Genomic DNA, 25,979 nt, shown 5'->3' with positions numbered 1-25,979 from the left:
TGTTATTTGTTGCTTTTCCCTTGTTGCTTTTAATATAGTTTCTTTGTATTTAATTTTTAATAGTTTGATTAATATGTGTCTTGGCATGTTTCTCCTTGGATTTATCCTGTATGGGACTCTTTGCACTTCCGGGACTTGATTGACTATTTCCTTTCCCATATTAGGGACGTTTTCAACTATAATCTCCTCAAATATTTTCTCCGACCCTTTCTGTCTTCTTTTTCTGGGACCCGTATAATTTGAATGTTGGTGCATTTACTGTTGTCCCAGAGGTCTCTGAGACTCTCCTCAATTCTTTTCATTCTTTTTTCTTTATTCTGCTCTGCAGTAGTTATTTCCACAATTTTATCTTCCAGGTCACTTATCCGTTCTTCTGCCTCAGTTACTCTGCTATTGATCCCTTCTAGAGAATTTTTAATTTCATTTATTGTGTTGCTTATCATTGTTTGTTTGCTCTCTAGTTCTTCTAGGCCCTTGTTAAACATTTCTTGTATTTTCTCCATTCTATTTCCAAGATTTTGGATCATCTTTACTATCATTACTCTGAAATCTTTTTCAGGTAGACTGCCTATTTCCTCTTCATTGGTTTGGTATGCTGGGTTTTTACTTTGCTCCTTCATATGCTGCGTATTTCTCTGTCTTCTCATTTTGCTTAACTTACTGTGTTTGGGGTCTCCTTTTTGCAGGCTGCAGGTTCGTAGTTCCTGTTGTTTTTGGTGTGTGCCCCCAGTGGCTAAGGTTGGTTCAGTGGGTTGTGTAAGCTTCCTGGTGTAGGGGACTGATGCCTGTTTTCTGGCAGATGAGGCTTGATCTTGTCTTTCTGGTGGGCAGGACTGCATCCGGTGGTGTGTTTTGGGGTGTCTGTGACCTTATTATGATTTTAGGCAGCCTCTCTGCTAATGGGTGGGGTTGTGTTCCTGTCTTGCTAGTTGTTTGGCATGGGGTGTCCAGCAGTGGAGATTGCTGGTCATTGAGTGGAGCTGGGTCTTAGCTTTGAGACAGAGATCTCTGGGAGAGCTCTTGCCGATTGAGTTTACGTGGGGCCAGGGGACTCTGGTGGTCCAATGTCCTGAACTCGGCTCTCCCACCTCAGAGCCTCAGGCCTGACACCTCGCCTGAGCACCAAGATCCTTACATGTAAATGGGTTAAATTCTCCAATCCAAAGGCACAGGGTGGCCGGCCTTCTGCGCTCTGCTCGGTCCTCCAGCTGTGCAGTGTCCTCTGGGCCTGGTAGATATGGAGAGCCTCCTTTGGATCCAGGTCCAGCTGCATTCCCTAGCGTCTAGAAGAAGCAGCCGACACCCCCCTCCTCCCTTATCTCCGCCGCAACTCGTCACGATCCTGGACCATCCCTTCTTTGTATATTTTTGATATTAACACCTTATCATATATACCACTTCTGAATATCTTTTCTCATTCATTTTTCATTTTATTGGTAGCTTCTTTCATTGTGCAAAAGTGTTTTTGTTTGATGTAGTCCTGTTTGTTTATTTCTGCTTTTGTTTCCCTTGCCTGGAAGCAATTTTGTGTGTGGGAAAGATCTGAAATAGGGGATTTAATTTTTTTCTGAAATGGGTAACCATTTGTTGAACAGTCTGTCCTCTCTCAATTGTGTTTAAGTCCCTCCTATATCATACAATAAAATGTCAACTATTTCTGGACACTTTATTTGAATCCATTAATCTTTCTGTCTAGAACTGTACTAATGCCACACCTTTAATATTACTATAGATTTACATATTTTTGGTGTATGTTATGGCAGGCCCACCATTTTTCTTTTTTCCTGAAAATGTTTTGTCATTCCTTGTCCAAAAGTTTGTCAACTTTTGCCTTCCACTGTTTGTTTTTTAAAATGTTTTTAAAATAATATTTGTTTTCACTTTCAAATGAACCAGCTTTGTCAAGTTCAGGGCAAAAAATCCTATTGGAATTTTTGATTGGAATTAGACTAGATTTATAAGTTGGTATGGGGGAATTAAAATGTTTACAATTCTGAGTTCAGGAATGATGCACATTTCTTCATTATTTCAGAACTTTGTTTATGTCCTTCAATAACATTTTGTAGTTTCCTTCATATTGGTCTTGTTCATTTGTTTTTATAGACTTAAGTATTTGAGTTCTTATTACAAAAATTCTTTTTGGATTGTTGTTCATATGTTATACTTACTATATCTGCTTTCCCAATCAGAATTATAGTATGTCTTCATTTATTTATGTATTTATCTTTCTCTAATAATAATCATTATAAGTTACTGTCATCATGAATGGGATTCTTTTTTCCCCCTTATACCCTCCAGTTTTATATGATCTACATAATGGAATATGATAGATTTTGTAGATTTATCATATATCCCAAAAATCTACTGGATTCTCATTACCTCTAGAAACTAACGGTTTATTTGCTTGAAATTCTGCTCATTTTCAATTGTATCATTTGCGGAGAACAGTATTTATACTTTTCTTCTTTTTTGTTTTTTGTACTCAAAGTTATTGATAGAAATTTTAGCAAATATGTCAGAAAGGACCATTGATGGAGGGCATCCTTATTTTTTCTATTACTTCCAGTGAAAGAGCTTTTGTTCTTCTCCATGAGACATTATGTGAACTCTTGGAGACTGATAAATGTATAATATGTATATGTTCATTTATTTACTTATTATGTTAAAAACTTCCATGCCAATTTTAAGAATTAAGAGAAGATACTGAACTTTGAGTGCCTTAATTTCTCCTCAATATCTATATGGACAACCATGTAATGTTCACATTTCTTCTTGTTAATGGGATGAATTCTATTGTTTGTTATACTAGCTTACATGATTGGGATAAAATTACTTGTTCAGCTAAATTTTAAAATTTTATTTAATTTTAATTAATTTAAATTTAATAGCTGTATATGGCTAATGGCTACGATATTGGACAATGTAGTTTTATAATAAGAGACTAGTCTATCTAAGCTTAGAAGTATAGAAGTGTAAGATTTACTCAGCAGATTAGTAAAGAGTGCTGTCAGTTTGATTACAATTTAAAATTATTTAAAAATGTGTATATGACTAGAATACATTTGAAAAGATATATACCAAATATTAGTAATATGTATTTCTGAGAAAATAAATATAGTTGGTTGCATTTTTTTTCTTTTCTGTATTTTCTATTTTCTCTGACATAAAGTAGACAATTTGTGCTAAAAATATTTCCCAGTTTTGTTCAGGATCAAAACCTTTTAAAATCTGTATATGCTGCCCACTAAGATTTTTGTTTAGATTTTTGATTCTTATATTTATATGCAGGACAAATTTATAGCATTTAATGTTGTCTTATCTGATGTTGGGACTAAAAAATATTTTTACATACTAAGTGGCATATCTCATCAATTTTGTTTTGAAACAAAGATGACAGTTATCACCTCTCATAGCAAATGAATGGCAGAACTGGGGCTTCTGAAATCCAAACTTCTTCCTGTAGCCATTCCAATCACAAAAAATTAATGACTGCTATGAAAGTACAAAGAAACCAGAGGTATGAAAATGACAAAACTACTGAGGAAAAGTGTTTATTTCTTAAAAATCTGGTCTAAATGTCTAGCAAATCCACCTGGGCTAGGTTATTATTTCTTTGTCTCTAAAACATTACATGGAAGGCGATTTTCACGTTATATTTAACCGATGAAATCCTAAATTCTGAAGTGTAATGGCTAAGAATAGCTAATACAGAATGTATGCCAGTACATGGTGCAGGGTTTAAAGATGCAGCCTCTGGAACCCTACTGCTTGTATTCAAGCCCCATTTCTACAGCCCACTAGCTAAATAACCCTTGGCAAGTGATTCCATTTATCTTTGTCTCAACTGCTTCATCTATAAAATGGCAATGACTGAAGTATCCAAGATGCTGTGAGGATTAAATGAGTTACTGCATGCAAAGCACTTACAGCTGTGTTTTAACACAGAGCTTAGCCCTCAATGAATGTTAACTACTCATATAAGTACTATGTACTGCGGCAAAGAGCTCTGCAATGCATTGCTTCCTTTATCTTACAACCTAGATCCTTTCTTTATTACAACAACCATGGAAGATAGGTGTTTCCCAGCCTTCAAAGATTGAGGAGACTGAGGCTCAGAGCTTACCTTATTCACATAGTTAGCTGATGACTGAGTGGGATGTAAGCCCAGGACTGAGTCAGTCAACAGCTATGCTCTACTACTCAGTTCTCCTTACTTTTAAAAATCTATTCAACGAATGTCATAGTATACTCTAAATGCAAAATAAAGCTCACCAAAGAGAAGGAAACATGCCAAAGAGCCACTGAAAAAAAAGTATAAAAGAAAACTGTGGAGGAAAGTAATTAAACCTTAAGTAGAAGCTTTAATTATGTGTAGTTACTTACCATGTAATAGCCTGGCAGGAGCTTCTGAAGGAACTCTGCTTCTTTATGCTGAACTGTTTTGATGATAAATTCATCATCACTGGTCACAAAAAACAAGGATCCACTGGCTCCAGGGTTAGACAGCTCTATTAGAGGTTCACTGCATATGGAATACTACAAGAGCAAATAAATAAATAGTAAAAATACATTTAATGTGTATGATGCATACAAGGAAGAAAAATCACAGCGTTACATATCTTGGCCATGTTAAAATAGGAAGCCCTCTCCAAGAGCTTTAAAAGGAGACTCCAGGTATGCTAAGAAGGCTCTTTTGAGATTTCTAAACATTTACTTGATTCATTTACCTTAATAATTTTACGGTGGGAAACAACATGCCCTCCTCCACCCCCACTATGACAGAATCACAATCACCATATTTGTCCAATGAGACAACTCCAACAGTGGTATTGACCAAGGTGCTTTGTTTCCAACAAGTGCCCATAGAATAACAACAGAAGGTGTGATCCACACTGTGTATTTGTCACTTGACACCAACACCTATTCTCTTCTCACTATTTACTCTCCCAAGGGAGGTCATCCACTCATGGTTTCAACAAGGAAATGACTCTAACCTCTGAATCTCCATCTCAGATCTCTCTCTAGGGATCCAGACCTGTATGCCTAACTTTTCAACAGACATTTCTATTTGGTTATACCAGAAACACTGCACATGTAACAAGTTCAAAAGCAAGTTCATCTCAGGCCTGTGGTTAGCCCTTGTGGTGACTTTGTAGTAATTAGAAAGAGGGAACTCTTTTTCCTGGCAGATGCAGCTCTGGACCAGATACAGGTTGGTGAATAGATGAAGGAATGGATTCCAGTCTTCATTCCTTCACCTTAACCAGGTGTTCTTGGGCAGTGCACACCCTGTACAACTATACATGGTGACTCTAGATCATCTGCCTTCTCTCCCATCCTCCATCTTCTCCCCTTTTCCTCTATCTTAGATCATGGAAGCATCATTCATTTTGCTCCCCAAACCAGAAACTTGGGCATCCTCTTTGATGCCTCACACTTCTTCACACTCCATATCCAGACTATTGATAATATCTGCCCCCTTCATGGCATCTCTTTTTCCAGTACCCGAAGTTCAGTGGTTTCATCGTTTCATGCCTTGATTACTATGGCAAGCTCCACCTGTTCTGAACTATCCATTCTTGACCCCCCTGTGCATTCTCCAGCAGGAGACCAGAGATTTTCTAAATTGCATAGCCTTCCATGCCTTCACACCTTTCAATGGGTTCCACTGTTTACAAAGAAGAGAATACCCAAGTTTCTTAAGAGAACATTTGAGTCCATGAATGATGGAGTCTTGCTCTCCAGCCTTCTCTCTCATCACTTCCCTCCTCAAACTCTATCTGTAAACACAGAGAACTATTTCTCATTTTCTTACGTGTGCCACACACTCTTGGCTTTTGCATTTTCCTCTATCGGAAACAACCTCCATGCTACCTTTACCTGGTTGACTACCACTGAATAAAACTTATTCTAAAAAATACCCTTATTTTCTTGAGAATAGAAACTAGACTAGCATTATACTATAACAGAGTATTTTTGGTAGAATGAGTATGCACTTATATGCTTGACATACCAGTTTTAACATATACTCGGCTTGCTGATTCTTCATGAAAACCCTCAGGATGATTTGGTTAATTTCACATATGATTCTAGTTGTATGCCAGAAATGCATCATTCATGTGTTCATTCAACATTTAAAAAGTATCTACTAAGCATCTGTCTGTACTGTCCCAGGCACTCAGGAAGCTTATATTCTAGTAGGAGGAAACAGTCAACAAACAAGTAAATAACTTACACATCAGAATGTGCCAAGTGCTGTTGAGAAAAAGGAAGCATGGAAAGGGGGGCAGGGAGTACCAGCAATGATGAGGACGGGGTGGTCACTAAAAGCATTATTGGGAAGGTGGCATTTGAGGAGAGGCCTGAGGATATTTGGGGAAAGGGTATTCTAGGCAGAGGGAAGGGCAAATGCTAAGGTCTTGAGACCTGGAGAGTTCAAGGCACAGCAAGGAGGCCACGGCTGAAGCAGAGGGAGCAGGGAGGAGAGCTGAAAGGGGAGAACCCAGAAGGGTTGGGTGGACCCGACACACAGGGAGCCATAGGCCATGGTATGGACTTTGGCCCTTTCTCTAGGGGAGCTGAAAGCCATTGCAGCATCTGGAGCAGAGGACCATTCCATCTGCTGTGCTGAGTGCCCACAGTAGGTGGACAAAAGGAAGACACAGTGAGGAGGTTGTTACAGTGACTTTGGCCTTCAGTGTCTGCTGGACAGCGCTTGCCCTGGAAAACTCTCCCTGGTTCTGTGAATCCAGATCAACTGCTTCCTGGCACTGAATGTTCTCATCATACAAGTTACCACAAAATACCTTAATTGCCTATTTAGTTATTCCAAGTTCCCATGAGATTGTAAAACTCTATGAGGGCAGAAACTATGACTATCTTATACTCTGATACAGTTCAGGACCTGTGCCTTGTACACAGAAGGAACTCAATAAATTTTTGTCAAATAAATGACTGAAATTTACCAACAGCTGAAGGGCTGTAAGTCTCACCAAGAAGTGCCCAAAACCAGCAGAACAGTCAATTTTGGGTTAATGAGCTTAGTGTTTATTAGCTAATAAATCCCCATTATTGACTAGAGAAACATTAGGGACAGAGAAAAGGTAAGGAAGCTACGGTGTGAGATCAGACGAGCCCCGGTGAGAGGCAAAAGCAGGGATGTAAGGAACTGTACTTTGAGGATGGAGGCATCTGAAAACACCAGGGCTGAACATCCTCCAAAGCATTTTATCTGGGCTTGTGAATATTTAAGTTCTCATCACAGAAAAATCTGAGAGGAAGTGAGGAACAAAAGGAAGGAAGGAGGAGAAGAAACAGAGAAACTGGGAGAAGAATGATTAAAAGGAAGTTTCTAGATGTTACCTTTTAAATTATCCTGCTTTGGCAGCACTGTGGGTAAGGGAAACAAAATTCACCAGGAAAAGAAAGAAGCAAGTGTTTGCTGCCTTCCTAAGCGTCACTGGCAACTTCCATCTGCTACCTCCTTCTTTTTCCTCTAGCCTTGCTTCCTGAAGCTCTCTTGCTAAGCAGCAATGCAGCCTAAGCCCTTATGAATGAGTTGAGGATAAGAGAGGAAAACAAAAATAGTCATCATACTGCACACAGGATGCCATAAAAGCCAAGAAGAAGCAGAGGAAACCTTCTCTGCTGTGGGCAGAGTCCACGTGGAAGGAAAGGCCCGGGACTTGGAATCGACTGATGTTTCTAAAATCATGACTCTGTCAGTAGCCAGTTCTGTGACCTTGAGTGAGGAACTTAGCATCTTGGAGTCTTAGGAACCTCACCTCTAAAATAAAGATGGTAATATCTACCTAACAGCAGCTCAAAGTTTTAAAAACGAATGCTCTTGAAACCCCTGGTAGAGTGACCACTTAGTCATTGCTGTTGCCATTTTTCATTACATGATCATACACACAGCTGGAGAGCCAGCAGTGCCCTAGGATGTACTGAGGGTTTCAGCCTAAGTCCCACGACAAGACGGCTACCCAAAGGTACACTAAGATATTCTTGGTGAAGCAAGAAAAGAGATGGGTCGGGGGTGACAAGATAAGTTAGGGGTTTGGGATTAACATATACACACTACTATATGTAAAATTGATAAACAACAAGAACCTACTGTATAGCACAGGGAACTCTACTCAATATCTTGTAATACCTACAATGGAAAAGAATCTGAAAAAGAATGTGTTTGTGTATAACACACACACACACGCACACATATAACTGAATCACTTTGCTGTACACTTGAAACTAACATGACGTGAATTAACTATAATTCAACTAGAAAATAAATTAATTTTAAAAAAAGAAAGAAAAAAGCTGGGTCTTCTGTATAATCATGAATTTGAGACCCTGGAAAATAAAGGTGTGGATCCCAGTCTCATAAAAAGTGAAGGGAGACCCCAGACTCTCTTTAGGATTCTGATTTTTTGTTCCATGGGGTTTGAATTTCTGGCACAGAACCTTCTTATGGATAGGAGTAAATGTTGTGAAAGTACAAAAACAGCAAAGAATGCAGAAATTAGGGGCTGCAAATAGAGAAATTAGGGGGTGATCCAGGAAGAGCTGTCTAGGGAAAACTGGATTCAGACGTGAACATCTGCTTCCAATTAAAGTCTCAAATTCTTCTACAAGCAGTAACACAATCTGGAGGCTATTTCATTGGTTACTTAATTGCCAAATACTCCTTTATTATGTAATTTATAAACGAATAAGAATGGAGAAATCAGTTGTTTTGACCTATTTTAATAACCATTTTGGGGTCACTCCTAGCACAGCATCAGTCTGCAATAAACTAGCATTATGATGCTGAACACCTGGGACTATCACCATTATCACCTCTAAATCTGTGGTTTTCCACCCTGCAACTCGGTTACCATGTTCTCTGCTAAGCAATCTTCTCTGAAATGTTGCCTTTTCAGAGCAAATACAGAGGAGCTATGGGAACATTTTAATTAGCCATGATCAACAAGCCCCTGTGTGCACGCCTGGGTTGATGCACCTTCCCAGCTCTCTCATCTGCGCAGGCTGTTCCAATGTGTTCCTTCCCTGCCTTCTATTTCCTGCAGGGCCTCCCTATGTACCCACTGGAAAGAATGCAAAGTACAACCCAGCTGGGCCCTGCCAAGGCAAATTAACGTTGTAAACTTGCACAGTGAGGTGGAGATCATTCTTCCTGCCATTTCTTACCCTCGACAGTGTCAAATATTCACCCCGCTCTCTTTCTTATGGGTGTTGGTGAGCCTGAAAAATATCATATAAATCACCCTGGATATGGGAATACCCAGGCACCTGGTAAAGAAGGAAATGAACCAAAGGCCTGTTGCCCAAGCAGAAATGGGAAAAAAATGCTCTGGGACCCCTTGGCCTTTCCCTGGGAGGCATTTATTTAGGAACAAATAAGGAATAAGGAGCATTTGCATTGCTGTGCGGTGCACGTGGACATACCTTCACCGCACTGTCTTACATCCAAATTATGCACGTTTCAACATGAACTTGTAATTAGCGTGCACATGGTAAGTTTTAATGGTACTGAGAATGTAATCAGAGTAATTCAGGCTGAAATCCAGATGCAACAGCATAAGACTAAGTAGAAATACAAACATATCACAGAGATCCAATATCAAATCTACCAATTGTTACCAATCCCTACATAAAGTTACCCTCTCCTTTCCTCTCCCATTTAGATCAGTGTATCTTCAAAAATTTGGGTTTAGATAACCCCAGTTTGATAGATGCCAGCATGCATTTGTGATCTGCACTGTATCCTTTTTTTTTTCTTCACACAGTTTTTCGGGGGACGTTTTATTTCATTTTTCTGTGCTTTTTTGGGCTTAACTCTTTGAAAATGTGCTTTGTTAGGGGTCTTTTACCTCTTTGGCTGTATTCTTCAGAATGGATAACCACAGTTCATAGTTTGATGGCTAGGGAGTGGTCACCTTGAGACCACATCTAGTAAGAGGTCTGAGACTTAGTGGTTGGGAGGCATGAGGCCAACTGGTGGAGGGAAAGAGCACCAGGGAAGGAGGTGAGACCATTGTTCGGGCCTGGGCTCTGCCTCCACTCCCCAGCGTGGGTAACCTTGGGCACCTCCCTTCACCAGCTTCAGATTCCTCATCTACAATGAAGAGTTGGGTTAAAAAGTCTCTGAGTTTCCACCTGACTCTCTGTAGCATGTTGTGTCCGGCAAAAGACCCCTTCCTCATCTACCACACTCCAGATGACTGGGTGGGCTCCTCAGATGTAGTAGTTTAGAGTGAGCTTCCAGAAGCTCCAAGACCAGTAAGGTGAGCTGCCTTGGTCCTGGGCTGTGGGTGGCCCCAAACATTGGGGACCAGGCGGCCATGTTTAGCTAGAGGCCCACTGCACTTGTTCTGTTTCTTGCAGGTCCCAGAGATGGGTCCGGTTATTGAACTGTGTGTACAATTAATAAGGGAGGTGGAAAACGCAATCGAACAAAAGCACACTTATCTGTCCGATCCCATCTTTTTCTCCCCCCTAACTTTTCATTATGGAAAATTTCAAACATACACGAAAGTAAAGAGAACTAATTAACATTATGTGTGAATTGACACATGTGTCTATCTTCTGGCTTCAACAGCTATCAACTCATGGCCAACCTTGTTTCCTTTACACCCTCAACCATTGCCCTGGCTGCTTCCCTCAGATTCTTTTGAAGCAGACATCAAATCATTTCTCCCACAGATATTTTAGTATATGTCTCTAAAAGACAAGGATTCCTCTTTTAAAACAGAACCACAATACCATCATCCCACCAAAAAACCCCCAAAACTTCAACATAATCAAATATCTAGTCAGTCTTGACATTTCACCAATTTCCTATAATTAAAAAAACAAGAACAAAAACAAACCACAAAACACACAACTGGTTATTTAAATTATCTAGCCCTGTCTTTCTAATCTTCCTGATGACAACCTTCCCCTCCTGCTACACTGGACCACTCAAAGTCCTTTGAAATATTTAATGCACTTGCATCTCTGGTCTGACAGTGCTAATACTGCTCCCACCCTTATACCCTGTCCCAACATCTTTCCCTTTTTCCCACCTACTCAAATCCCTTGCAATTTTTAAGTCACAGTTAAACTACGCCATGCCCATAAGAAGCCCTCCTAATCATCAATCCAACAGAGAGACACCTCTCCCTCCTTTGAAATCCTGGAGTATTTATTGTTTTGCTTCCATCTTTTTATTTACTGCCTGGTAGAATTAGTTGTTTTCCCACATAAATCATCATTCCAATTCCAATAAGTTCTCTGAGTGTCATGACTTATAATTTTTTGAATCTCTCCATAATTATTAGCAAAGTATATTAGTTACAGTCGGTATTCAAAGTATCCAGTGATCAATTAACTACCTCTTGCCAGGTACATGAAGGAGGACTTTTGCTTTGAGAAGCCATCAGCTTGGTCTCCCCTGCTCCTTTGTAAATACTCTGACCTCATTATGAAGGTAACTTTTCCAGCTTAAAGGCTCATTAGGAAACTGTATAAGCTGTGTGCGTTGTTGCTCAGAAAAAGGCCTTCCCCAAGGAGAGAAATCTTGTGAGAAAGACTGAGTAAAAGAATGGGTTTCCCAGCCTGCAGGTCAGTGGTCACAGGAACACTAAAGGAAGACCTACTCAGGGTAGACAGCCATCTCATCACACTGATTGAATCTGTGTTATGAAATGCAAGTCTAGTGGCATCTCCTTGGCTGGCAGAAGCTCAAGGTAAGTCAGAAGAGAATCCATTAACTGGTAACATATGGCAGAAGATGAGGTATCAATCTTGTTTTCAATAACACAATATCAAGACCCCACTGGGTTCTCCAAACATGTTTCGTGAATGTCAGTGACCCTCAGCAATTACAGAATGGCCAGAAACTAAAGGATCTTCTCTAAGGTACACCCCACCCCCCAATCCTGCAAATGTGTGTGTTTGTGTTGTACTTGAGTGGTTGGGAGGGCAGGGTTGGTAATGCTGGGTAGAGGCACCTAGTCTCTCCATCAAAGGGGTGTGGTGAGGCAGAGAGCAACATAGCCATTCTGACAGGTGTGAGGTGATAGCTCACTGTGGTTTTGATTTGCATCTCTCTGATGATTAGTGATACTGAGCATCTTTTCATGTGCCTGTTGGCCATCTGTATGTCTTTTTTGGAAAAATGTCTATTCAGATCCTCTGCCCATTTCTTAATTGGGTTGTTTATTTATTTATTTTTGATGTTGAGTTGTATGAGTGCACATTTAAGGGCAGCAGAGTGCCCGAGGACTTTCTACTCAGTTCTCACGCTCTGTGAAGACTTATTAATGTGCCTTGAGGAACCAGTATTCTCTCATTCATCAGGCAGAAGTCATGTTATTTTCTTAGGGCCCAGCTAAATTCGTGGGTTTTCATCAGCCCAGAACAGAATCAGCTCTGAATTTAACCATTTATACCTTACCCAAATTATAAGATACAGTTTAAAAACTCTCTGTTAACAAGTAACACATGTTGCTGTACTTCCTCTGCAAAGGATTATTCTAGGATCTGGCTCAAGTCTTATTAAGATCGTTCAGAATGGGATGAACAATAACTATTTGATGGTATCCTTCCTAAAGCTTCTTGAAAACCAATTTTCAAGAGCCCCAGGGTGTTAACAGTGATCAAATTATGAGATAAACCATTTTTTCTCTTGAAACAGAAAGAAAGCTCCTGGCTTCTTGAACAGGAAAAAGGTAAAACTCTGAGGTCACATCAGACATTCTCACAATAAGGCAGCTGTGTTTGTACCCACTGTGTGCAAGGAGGCAGACAGGGAGAAGAGACAGCCCTAAGGATAATACATGTTCTGGCACCAAACAAAAACACCTTTAGAAAGAGCCGGCATGAAGAGCTGTTGAGAATAAAACTATCCAGCTGCTTTAAAATCATATTCAAATTGTAGGTCAAGGTGAAAATGGCTGTGGGCCAAGGCAGGTTTGAGACGAATGGTATGAATAAGTCAATTAAAATAGGAAGGCTTTCATACAGAATCCAATCAGCAAAATTCACAGGAGTGTTTATAACTAATTATAATATATCTGTTAGAATAATTATCTGAAGTAGCAACCGATACCCCACTTATTTAAATCTCAATTACCATAGCAGATTTTGTAGCTATCAGGTAAAAGCTGCAGAGTCAAACTACATTTCCTGAAGCTAAATTTATAATCCTTATGAAACTTGAAACTTTTACTATGCTCCAGAGCTTTGTAAAATAAGAGACACAAGCCACTTGTCACTGTTGCTATGAGAAAAATGTTGACGTCACACATTTCTGGAGAAGGAAGGAAAATGATAGGTTCTTACCAAGTAATCATCAGGCTTGATACCAAAAAGTTCTCTGAAATATCGGAATGCTAGTGGAGCATATGTCTTAAATCTGAAGTCTGGGTAGTGATGTGCTGGGGTCAGATTGCTCCCTTCACTGCAGTTAAAATGTTAAAAAGAAAAAAAAAGAAAGAGAGAGAGAGAAGGAACATCAGCAAAGACAATTTTGACTTCAAATTCTAGCTCTATTAGTCCTGTGCCAATTTCCCCTCTAGGAAAACATCCCTTGATACTGGGTCTCTCTAAGCTCATGTCACAAAGGCCAGTGGGCATCAGGTAAAAACAGATGCTAACGCAGCAAGGGCCACTCCAAGCAGGCATCCCTTGCCAATCACAGTGTGTCTTTAGCCTGAAAATTCACCATCCCCCTCTGCCTCCTTCCTGGGAAAATCTCTCCATTTTCCCCAATGAAACCACTGTTGTAATGCTTTAGGTATAAGATCCAGGGCTTAGTGTTTGGAGCAATGTCAAAAATGCATTTTTTTGGCCATGAATTTTGAATGTTGGATAAACATTTTAAACTAGGAATAAGTAAAATAATTTAGAAAATATCTCACCAACACAGAGAACCATCACAGTGGAAATAGATGGGTCCTGAATCTGAACTCTTTCTTACATCCGTAGTTACAGGAAAAAGACCTTAGATATTTTACGGATTTTAAAACCTGATTTCCATTCCCATATATATCATTATCTTTTTTTCCCCTCTTCTGGGTTCACCTTTGAAAATTTTTGTGCAAAATTTATGATATATAAAAGGTATAAAGAAATCAGTGAATACTCATGAACCTAAAATGCTGCTTAAGAATATTATTCATATAGTTGAATTGCCTTCTGTTCTTTTTACTGATCATATACCCGTCCTTCTCCTCAGAGGCAGCCACTACCCTGAATTTTGATGTTTATGATGTTTACCATTCATTTTATTCTTTGACTACATATATTTCACATGACATCAGAAAAGTCACCTAATCCTTCATTGTAAGAAATTAGAACAATGCAGTAGAATAATATACTTTTATGTAGAGGTTCAGGATCTCTTTTTACCACATTCTACATGGGACACTGAAGGCTGATTTTCATGGATGTTACACAAATCAACTGTGCAAATAAAAAGGCTTTTAGCACACAACAAGCACTTGGAATCTACTACAATTTAAGTTTGCTGAGGTCAGTCAGAATTTTGTATCAGCACCTAACACACGGTAGACGATAAGTATTTTTTGAGTGAAAAAATGAGTTTTCAAGATAATGCTAATTCAGTAAAGTTGATTCTTAGCTGAAGCTTAGGTTCAAAAGTCAACATATAAAGTCAAAATCACCATAGTTAAAGATCATCCTTGATCTGTTCGATGTACCCAGTGCGGCCAGGTTTTCCCCTGCATGGTTACAGATGACTGTTCCTTTTGGTGAGTTCCAGAGGAAGTAGTTGGCTTGTGTTGTTAGGGGCCATCCTCTTATAATAAATCTTATCTGGAAAGGCCAGGACTGCACTCAGGCAGCAACAAGGCACGCACAGGAGGGGAGTGACACAGGAACAGAGGAGAGAAGAGCTCATGTATGGAAGAGCCCCCATATCACCTGCTCATTTAAATGGCTATTGTTGCCCTAAGTAAGTACAGCTGAATATTCATAATGCTTGTAAGACACCCAGGTATGGTATTCAAACATTTCCTCATTCCATATTTTGGGATTTATGAGGAGACATGCACTCAGTTACAGCTCTTATAGGATTGCCAAAAGGAATGATTTTGGAACTTATATGAATATAACTTGAAAACATGCGCTATGTAGACATAAGAGGTAAAAGCAGAGGTTCAAAATGACCTCTGACATCCTTCTTCACTGTTGCAAGCAAGTAAAAATAATCACAATGCCTTGGGTTCTGAAGCAGGCTATTTTCAGTGGGTTAAGAGTGTTGCCAATTTTTTAATTTGTTCCACTCTGTTTTCTCCTTTCAATCTCATGCAAAGCAATTCATTCCATTACAGCAGATCACCTTCAACATTCAAGAGTAAAATAAAACACCCGTTCCACTTACATGGAATTATTCTTTAAATGATTTATTTCCATGCAGTTGGGGGGCCCAAGATTTTATTAGAGAGGATACAGTATTTTTTATTATCATTTTCATTTTTGGTTACTCTGAGCTTCTTGAGTTGTTCACCTTTCCCTGAAGCAAGTATTAATTACAATAGTTTTCCTTTGATTCATATCTCCCTGACTACTGTGGTTTATTCAGCAATGGTGTAAAAAGGATAGTGTTAGGTTTCCTTGGCGATGAGACAGGCAGACACGTGTGCATGCACGCGCACGCACACACACACACACACACACACAGAACATCTCTGGTTAGAGAAAGGGAACATTCGTTTCTTTAGGTATCCACCCTGACACAGCTCGTATTAAAAGCCACTGCATCACTAAAAATGAGAAAAAAAAAAACAAAACTGAATCTAGCTAGCTTTGGGCCACATTAAGATACAGAGAATGGTATGGGTCAACTGTGAGACAGGCTTGCCTGTATGGGGTCATCAATAAATTGTATTTGTATAAATGGAGATGATGAAAAGGGGGCAGGGATAATACTTAACACAGGCATTATAGAAAGTGGCAATTTCTTCACAGCATAATTAACGTATATTAATAATTAACTGCTGAGGTTATACAATCTTGAACCTCTCCATTTGCCTGAATGGAGAGGAACATTCCCTAATAGTGGATCATAAGACATCGCCACTTTTTTTCTCATAGTATGTTTTAGCTTATGAATTCTGCTTTCCTTTGACACACATTAAGACTTTGCATTCTGTCAAATCATACTGGACACCCTGTATGGGAGTTAAGATGCTCCTAACTTCCTGTAGTCCAGGGAGACCTGGGTTCCGGTTCCACCTCTGCCATTTACAAGCTGTGCTCTCTGAGGCCTGGTACTAAGCCTCTAGAAATAACATGGCAAAGTGGATGGAAACGTGAAAGGCCATGCACCTGGCAAGTGGGGAGCCCTCAGTGCGTCTGGATGATTAAGGCTGTGTGGTGACGGGAGACAGCCCAGGGTTGGACACGTCACGTGGAGAATGAAGTGACTAACTGGCTTAAAAAGAAAAAAAAAAAGGGAAAAAGAAAGTGACAAAATGAGAAAATATTTGCAACTCATATCACAAAGAGCTAATCCCCCAATACAAAGAGCTCCAAAATACAGCAAAGAAAAAGACCCAAAAGTTATATATGTAAAAAAAAATAGCCAAGGGTATAATTAGGCACTTCACAGAAATGGAAGTATAAATGACTTACGCATATGAAAAGATGTTCAACCTCATTTATAATAGAATAAATGCAAATTAACTGTCACCGAGATATCATTTTCTCTCTCAGATGGGTAAAAATTTAAAACTTGGATATAGCTCAAGGGAGACTGGCACCCTGAGACACTATTAGTGGGAAAGTAAATTGATACTTTTCCTTTGGAGGACATTTTCACAACCCCTGTCAAAATGACAAATGTACATAACTCTTGATTCAGCAAATGCATGGCTATAATTTACAGTACAGATAAGCTACTGTTTGTACAAAATGACATGTTTGTACCTGGTTATTCATTATAGCACTGTTTGTAAGGACAAAGGATTGGAAGAAACTTAGATGTCTCTCAGAAGGGAACCAGTCAACTTAATTATGGTTCAGCCACACACTGGAATATAATGCAGCTATTAAAAAAGAACGAGGAGGCTTACGTACTGACGTGGTGAGATCTGAGACAGATTAAGTGAAAGAAGCTTGATGCAGAACACTGTGTATGACATGCCACCATTTGTATACAAAAACAAAAAATATATCTTTGGCATGTATCTGCACAAAAAATCCTTGAAGGATATACAGACCCCAAGTAACAGTGATCACTAGAGTTAGACAGGTAATAAAGGCACAGGGATGAAAGGGACACTTTTCACAGTATTTCTTCTAAAAGCATCATGAGGGTTAACGCTTCTACATATTACCATTTACAACATTAAAAATTTTTTTTAAGTTAGGGGTAAAAGCCATAACCCCAAAACAAAGCTCTGCACACTGGGTACCACATAGCAGAAGGGTTTGCTTCTGCTTATTAAGATGCGCCAGTGAGTAACAAATACCAACTCGGCATGAATGAAGTTCTACTGAAGGAAATGCAAATTAATGGGCTGTTGGCTCCAGCTGGAGTTTGCCAGGAGGTACAGGGCACAAGAGCAACACCAAACAGTGGGTGCAGTGAGGATCAACCAGCAGACGCTAACCTGCTTTTCTGAGGTTGGGCACTGGCAGACCTATACCGGCTACCAGTGTGGGTGCTGGTCCACTGACGCCCAACACAGAGGTTCCTCTGCACGTGCACGAAAGGCTAAGCCAAGGCAGTAACACAACCGCAATCAGCATTAGTCTGCTGGCCAGTGGAAGAGGTCCACCAAAGACTCCTGCAGGCTTTCCTTGCCAGAGCCTGGGCAGTAGCCATCAGGAGACTGTCCGGCACCTAGACTTGCTCAGCAAAAACGGACTCTGCTGGAGAGCAGACTTCTTCACCATTTAAGACTTATGTTTCTTCAATCCATTTATGTAGTGATTGGGGAAAAAAAACCTCCACTTTCCTGTCTTGGCATAAAATGGAGCCTTTGGAAATTTCAGCTGTGAGGTTTTCACCAGGGGTCTGACATGTTTGGATCCCAAGAGCTGGTAAAATTTCAACAATAAAAATCTGGAGGCCGACATGGGATTTCCAACTTGCTTTTGCCGAGTAAGAACCTAAACAAGTAAGCCAACACACAGTACTGTCCTATCAAATTATTAAAGAAAAGGTTTTTGTTAACTCCACCGAAGGAGGAAGAAACTTCGACTAAAAAACTGTACTTTTCTCTATCTTGTCCTTTTCTCCCTTATTTCACCAGGAAGCAAAGCTTGATTATGGATCAGCTCTGGCATTTTGATATTCACTCTTCAGAGGAGTGTTCAATTTTTAATTTAACTAAATTTAATTTAAAGTTAGTGTTCGAAAAAAATAAAAATAAAAAAAATAAAGTTAGTGTTCATCTTAAGTCCAAAAGTACGTTATTTCTTAATGGCAATAAATGTTTCGGATTATACAACACTGAAGCTTGAGGAAGAATTAGCCACCATCTGGAATTTCCCATTTAGCAGATAAGGAAATCAAAGTCCAGGGAGGGAAAGTACTGACTGAAGCTAGTCAGGAACAAACAAGAGGGGAGATTAGATCCACATCAGGGCAGTGGAAAAGTCACAAGCAGTCAGCTTTGCTTTAACTTCAATTTAATGTTCCTCAGTTAGTCTTCCTTTTCAGGATGCAGTTAGAGGCTTCAGGTACAACCTGCCCAAATACCCCAACTACTTCCCCAGGAGGGCCTCAGGTAGGCTGAGTCCGATTAGCCACGCTGGGGTTCTCATCTGTATGTACCCTGAACACCCAGCTTTGTGTATGTGATTTTAGAGCCTGATAACCAAGCGCTATTTTTGGCGGCACTGGGTGGAGAGATTTGGTGCTAAGCAACGGGGTGAAACTGATTAAGCATCTCCAGGACCCTTAAGGGGTCCAGTTTTGGACCTGAGGCCCAGAGTTTTGAGGTTTTAGAGGCAGCATTTTATATATGGTGAGCTTCCTTGGTTTCAAACTGAAACCGACAGTTAGTGGGTTTGTGGCCTCCTGGCAAAACAAGTGGGTCAGCAACTCCTAGGTGACAGATTTATCATGAGGGATTGGCTCATGCGATTATGGAGGCTGAAAAGTCCCATGATCTGCCATATGCAAGCTGGGGGCCCAGGAGAGCTGGTGGTGTAATTCCAGTCCAAAGCCGAATGTCTGAGAACCAGGAAAGCCAATGGTATAAGGTCTGGTCCAAGTCTGAAGACCCAAGAACCAGGAATGCTGACATCCCAGGGCAAGAGAAGAGGGATGTCCCAGCTCAAGCAGGGAGTGAATTAGCCCTTTTCCCACCTCTTTGTTCTATTCAGGCCCTCAGCAAATTGGATGATGCCCACCCAAACTGGTGAGGTGATTTTCTTTACTCAGTCTATTGATTCAAATGTTAATTTCTTCTAGAAACATCCTCACAGACACACCCAGAAATAATGTCTTATCAGCTAACTGGGTATCTCTTAGCCAGTCAAGTTGACACATAAATTTAACCATCACAGCAAACATGACCACACCTCCCATGAGGCAGGATAAGTGAAGGGTCCTTTGTCCTAATGTACAGATGGTGATACTGAGACAAAGAAAACTTAAGTGCAATACAATTGGACAAGTGACACTACAGTTCAGTAACAAACTAGTGGTGGCAGCCAGTCTTCAGAGTAGACCTTTGTAAGTCAGGGTATGAAGAAGCAACTTTAAGCATTATTAATTGCCTCTGCCAACTCAGGCAAGGTAGAGATCGCTCAGTTTTCACATATGACTATTTAACCTGTGAAACAGAAATTGGTCCTCTCTGTTGCCAGATTAGACAGTGCTCTTGAATGGAAAAACAAAACAAACATGAGAAAATAATAGACATACCCCCCTGCTGGTGCCAACCTCCTTCTGCTGAGCATGTCTGTGATGGGTACCCCTGAGCCGCCTTGCGAAACACGAGGCTGCACCATCCTTTGAGGCGAACCAGCTGACATCCAGTCTTTAAAAGTCAGTAGCTGAAGACAGCTTAAATTCCAAAACCAAAGAATGCATTCTGGGGTGTCATTTACTGGGAACATGTGATATCGTTGTTCATTATCTAAATGTTAAACTTCTCAAGTAGTTATTACCACACTGGGAAATTACGTTTTCAAGGCAATTTCAAATAAGTTAAAATGTTATGTAATATTCAGTGCATGCAATAAATCTTTCATTTTTGAGTTAAAGGAAGAGGTATATAATTTTTATTGACAGAAAATAATTTTTCCCCATCCCCGCTACATAAATGTTGAACAAATATTTTTAAAGTTTTGACTTGAAGGGACCTTGTGTTATTGGCTTGTCCAGTGACAGTCACACCTCTCATTTAATCCTGAGAAAAATATTCTGGCAGCTTTGTGTTCTATCCACATCTATATAAAACCTGGTATGGAATGTCTGTATAGATCAGGGGTTGGCAATCTTTTTAGAGTCTTGTTGCAACTACTCAACTGTGCTGTCGTAGTGCAAGAGGAGCCATAGACAATATGTAAGTGAATGGGCGAGGCTGTGTTACCACTGGATGAGGCTGTGTTACAAGTAAACTTTATTTAAAAAAAGAGGCAGGGGGCCAGCTTTTTCTCTTGAGCTGTAGTGTGCTGACCCCTGGTACAGATAGATTCTTGGATGAGTTTATGACAGTGAAACTTGAAATGCAGGTGGTTGGCTAGTCTGTCAAAACCATAACGTCTAGCACTGATATCTGGCAACACTTATATGCACCTTTGACATATATGTTTGCTTGTCATTTAGAATAATGTTTCGCCCTTACAGTAGTTCTGTGGAATTCTCTCCTCTCTTTGAGGGTATTCCCTGGAGATTCAAATAAATCCCAGAGAGCATCCATCAATCTAAGGGCAGTCTGTGCTTTGCAATGGTCCTCACATCAAGCTAAACTCCATTTCATAAGTGAGGAGATGAAAATTCAGGAGAGCTTTACAAATTCTTTGGTTAGATAATTTTTCTTGAATATGGAAAGATATATAAACTTTTATTGCCAGCTTTCCAGAGAAGGCAGTGATGGTGCCTCCTGCAGGGGAGTAGAGGGATGGATTCAAGCTGGTTGTCAAGGGGCCAGACAGGTAGATTTAGTTTCATAATTCTAGATTTTTTTTTTTGATTCAAAAATGCAGAAATACTGTTCCTGTGCCTTATCACCATAGTGTCAGGAGAAACAAAACTTTGGAGCCAGCCACCCCGGAGTTCAAATCCTGGCTTTACCATTTATTGGTTTATCACTTTGGGTTAAGCCACTTAACATCTCAGGGTCTTAGTTACTTCATATATAAAATGGCTTTTTTGATGGTAAAGATGAAAGTAATAACAATAATTGAATAATGTATATTATATAAATATTATTAATAAAACTATGCTTGGTCCATAGTTGGCACATAAACTTTGCCTCCTGTTGCCAGTTCAGGTTCAGGTTTACATGGTAGAAACATTATAAAACATCCTCTTTCTTCCTAATTCCATTTACACGGAAACATTGATCTGAAACCCTGAGTTTCTGATCATGGCACAGAATTTGGGGTCAAAAGATTAAGATATGACCATGGTTCTCTTACTCATCTACTTTGTGATCTTGGAAGATCATGGAACCAAATAGTTGAAAAGGGTATTATATCATCCTTCAAATCTTAAACAGATCCAGAGCTTTCTCCATCTACAAAATGAAATAATCTGTAGTGCAAATACATAATATCTGAAAATAACTTTGAGCCACTTTAAAATAAAGAAATAAAAAATAACACAATGCACTTTGTTGCTAAGGGAAACAGAACCAGCAGTTTCCTAGCAGTGGTAAATTAAAACATCTCAAGTCACCCTAATCAATTAGTTCTATGACCCAGATAAATGCACTGAATTTTAGAGCCACCAGAGACTTCAGAATGTTTCAGCTGCTTCAACAAGGGCCAGTCCTGCCCACCTTTCTCTACTCATCCACAGGCATATGGGCAGGTAGGGAAGGAGCATTATTTGGCCCCTTTACTGAGTTATAAATGACATACAATAGAGTATAAAGTTTATTAATCTTCACATATGCATATACCAGTGAAACCACCACCATGATCAAGATACTGAATTTATCCATCACTTTGGGGGGCATTTTGATTGCTACAGTTACTGGCATGGCCTGGGGTTGACAAATGTGCAGTCTTGCACAAAGAATTACCTCATCCAAAAAAAGCCAATAGCACCTCCATTGAGAAATACTGGGTCCAATTCCTTTGCTAAACCAATGAAGAAACTGAGCCCAGATGAGGAAACTGAGACAAGACCCCATGTAAGTTTCTTCTGTTTCATATAAATGCATCTGGAGCACAGATGTTCTTTAAACAAACAATACAGTATCTGCTGAAAGAAATTTTTGCCTGAATCAAACGTTTAATGTCATATTGACATTTAAAAGCTATATATGTGACAATGGACTCCTCTAAATAGGGTCAGTTAGCTGGGTGCTCCCCTCACCAGTAACATGTGTGCCATTCAGCGGCTGCTGTTGCTATCCTGGAATATAGAGTTAAGGTCAAAGATACAGAATCCAGCCAGGTCCAACTTTGGTTTCTTACTCCTGAATAAAAAGGTGAAAAAAAATCTCATTCTTGTCTTAATCATAATGATGCAGTATGCTTATGATAAATTGTCAGTGAACAAAAGGAATCAAGGCACTCAAAGGGCCTAAAAGTGCCTATGAAGACCTCAGTTATGTGCTCCTTGTTGTACATATCTCATACAGTATCATGTATAATTCAGTTGCTAAACAGATGTAATTTTGATATTTAAGATATTAATTTAAAAATCATTTAGGGTTTTATGAGCTCCAAGAACAAAACTTGGTATCAACTAGAACAACTGTCACTCTAAAATGGGAAGCAATGTGCTAGCTCGGTGGTTCTCAAACATTTATGTGCTTAGAATCACCTGGAGCAAATGTTAAAACAGGTTCCTGGGTCCCAGACCCAGAGTTTCTGATTTTGTTGATCTGGGGGGGAGCCTAAGAATCTGCATTTCTAACAAGTTCCAGATGGTGCTGATGCTGCCGGCCTGGGGACCGTATGCTTGGGCCATGGCTTCCTGCGGTTCCCATCCATGGTTGGCTCTGTTGATTGGACACTATGAGCAGAAAAGATCAGCCAGGATGGAGCAACCTGCCCTTCTTTGTACACCCATCCTGAGCTGTAACTGCTCCAGCGTCCTGAACTCACCGCCAGCCAGCCTCTTACAAAAGGCCTCCGCTCCTCTTGTTCTTTGCAGTGGAAGAAAAAAATAAGGTTGGAATATTTGGGTAGAGGCCCTAGAAGACCATGAGAATTAGAATATTCTGGAAACACATTTACAGGAATTTGAGCCTGATTTACAGGAATTTGAGCCTAACAGAACATACCAAAAGATTAAGATAAACTCATAACCTCCTGACTTTAAAGAGAAAAAATGGTTAATACCTACTTTTTTGGAATGATAGATTGTTAAAAACAAATACAACAGACACTTTCCAGCTATAGAAAGAAGAGCAGTGTCATGGGCAGACAGGATTCTATCTTAGGCCTTGGGGTTGTCCGTTTTCTGCATGGAAACTAGTTCTTGTGGCTGCTAGGGAAACCTAGAGAAGCACACTTTAAAACTTGCATAGACCACCTTTGTTGTTCAGCCCAGAGCATTTAAAGCAAAATGAAGCTGTCTGGGTTCATAGCCGACTTTCCTTTATCTATGGGCTCTGTTGTGACTACATGGACACCCTCACCTAAAGGTTTTATTTCTAGGCAGTTGACACCTGGACATAAAAATAAATGTAAGTACCATTTCCCTGAAGGTTTTTTTTAAAAAAATAAGGCAATGAGAACACTGAGAGGAAAAGTGTCAGTCCAACCATTCTCACTCAAGCCAAATAATAATTGATAATAAAATTGTCTTATTTTGGAGAGAAACAGTTATTTTAAAATAAATGACAAGTCAATCCTCATAGCCCCAAAGAAAATATAATTGCCCCCAAGCCCCCAAATTAAATATCTTTAATTTTATTTTTTTGAAAAGTCCTGTCTGTAGTAGCGACATTTCCGATTTAATAACGAGTAGTTCTCTTCCTATGTTAAGCTAGTATTAGACTTTTAAATTATTTATTTATTTATTTATTTGGGTAAAGCATGTATAATATAAAGCTTACCATCTTAACCGTTTTAAAATGCATAGTTATGTGGCATTATGTCCATTTGTATTGTTGTGCAACCATCCCTACCATCCATCTCAGACTTATTAGTTTAATTGATTTCCCCCCGCCCAGTATAATAAAGTTAGAGGTGATATGTATGGGTAACTTGGGTGTTTTTGCAAATATGGCATCAAAGTAGGGGGATCCTCATAAGTTTTCTGGAGGAAAGTTAAGTTAAAAGAGGAGATACATGAGTGTACTCAGATAGGAGGCCCAAATGTGCATCCCCCAACTCATCTTTTAAATTAGGGCTAGCAAAAACTTGGCACCAGCTGCTGCGTCTTGGGTGCCCTCTTTTTCTAAACCTATGCAGACATTACTCTGTGATTACTGTACTCTTTCCCACTGAATCTCAGAGTCCTTCTCCATAGGGTCTTCTAGGCATTATCACAACTAATTAATTACAACTGGCCCAAAGGATGAACCTTATTTACCATCACCATATACAAATGCAAGACACCTGAGGCAACCGAAAGTAATAATCATTTGGATTGCTTTTGGGCAAGCCAAAGGTCTAACATGAACATCAGTACATGATGTACACATGCATGGATAACAAAGTCGTGTACTGCTAGAAAAGTCTTCAATATGGGGATGTCACAACGAAGGTTCCTTAGCATGGAAATCATCACAAGTAACAACGTTCTTACCTGGGTAGGAACACACTTTCCACCACATAAAAGTCTTGCATGAGAACATCTCTATCTGGCTTGGAGGTGAGATTACCCACTGTGTATCCTATTCCCAGCTGAATAGCACCTTTGATGGCAGATGATGCAGTCTGCAGGGACAACAAGGATTTCAGCGTTAGCCTCAGTAGTTGGGGCCTTGTTCAATGTCACAAGCAGCAAAAACAGGAGAGTGAGGTTAGATTTCCTTTCTTGTTCCTAAGCAAAGAGGAAGCTAGGTTGGGAAAGATGACAGGCTGCTTCTTTTAATGAAGAGTACTTTCCAAACATCAAGGACACTTCTTGCCATGAAATTATTTTGGTGGTAATCTTTCCTATAAATATTCCTAAGGTCAAATTACAGTCCAAAATCTCCATCTTTCTTTTATTAAGAACTTAGAAACTTGGTAGAACACTTGCAATATACAGAATTATAACTTCTACCAAAGGATAATTGATACCATTGCATTTTTTAAAAAAATCAGAAGTTCTGTAACATACCTATGGATCAGGAAGAGTATTTGTCTTCATAAGAAATGAGAGAGCAAAAAATAATTTGAGCCTTTGGAATATTTAAAAATTTTTTTAAAACATCTTTATTGGAGTATAATTGCTTTACAATGGTGTGTTAGTTTCTGCTTTATAACAAAGTGAATCAGTTATACATATACATATATCCCCATATCTCTTCCCTCTTGCGTCTCCCTCCCTCCCACCCTCCCTATCCCACCCCTCTAGGTGGTCACAAAGCACCGAGCTGATCTCCCTGGGCTATGCAGCTGCTTCCCACTAGCTATCTATTTTACATTTGGTAGTGTATATATGTCCATGACACTCTCTCACTTTGTCCCAGCTTACCCTTCCCCCTCCCCATGTCCTCAAGTCCATTCTCTAGTAGGTCTGCATCTTTATTCCCGTCCTGCCCCTAGGTTCTTCATGATCTTTTTTTTTTTTTTTTTTAGATTCCATATATATGTGTTAGCATACGGTATTTGTTTTTCTCTTTCTGACTTACTTCACTCTGTATGACACACTCTAGGTACATCCACCTCACTACAAA

The 25,979-nt window shown here is 39.7% G+C and overlaps 1 protein-coding gene across 2 annotated transcripts in view; it reads right to left on the bottom strand.

Annotated features, from left to right (window-relative positions):
* PIP5K1B (phosphatidylinositol-4-phosphate 5-kinase type 1 beta) overlaps positions 1-25,979 on the bottom strand; it is a 341,484-nt gene that overhangs the window by 142,723 nt on the left and 172,782 nt on the right. For both annotated transcript variants that reach the window (XM_036856085.1, XM_036856083.1), the window contains 3 exons: positions 24,902-25,032; positions 13,327-13,444; positions 4,384-4,536 (listed from right to left, as the gene is read on the bottom strand). In XM_036856085.1, coding sequence (XP_036711980.1) covers positions 4,384-4,536; positions 13,327-13,444; positions 24,902-25,032 — 402 coding nt within the window. The remainder of the gene's footprint in view (positions 1-4,383; positions 4,537-13,326; positions 13,445-24,901; positions 25,033-25,979) is intronic.

This window comes from Balaenoptera musculus, chromosome 6, assembly GCF_009873245.2.
Source record: "Balaenoptera musculus isolate JJ_BM4_2016_0621 chromosome 6, mBalMus1.pri.v3, whole genome shotgun sequence".
Taxonomy (NCBI): domain Eukaryota; kingdom Metazoa; phylum Chordata; class Mammalia; order Artiodactyla; family Balaenopteridae; genus Balaenoptera; species Balaenoptera musculus.
This window is presented reverse-complemented; position numbering and strand designations above follow the sequence as displayed.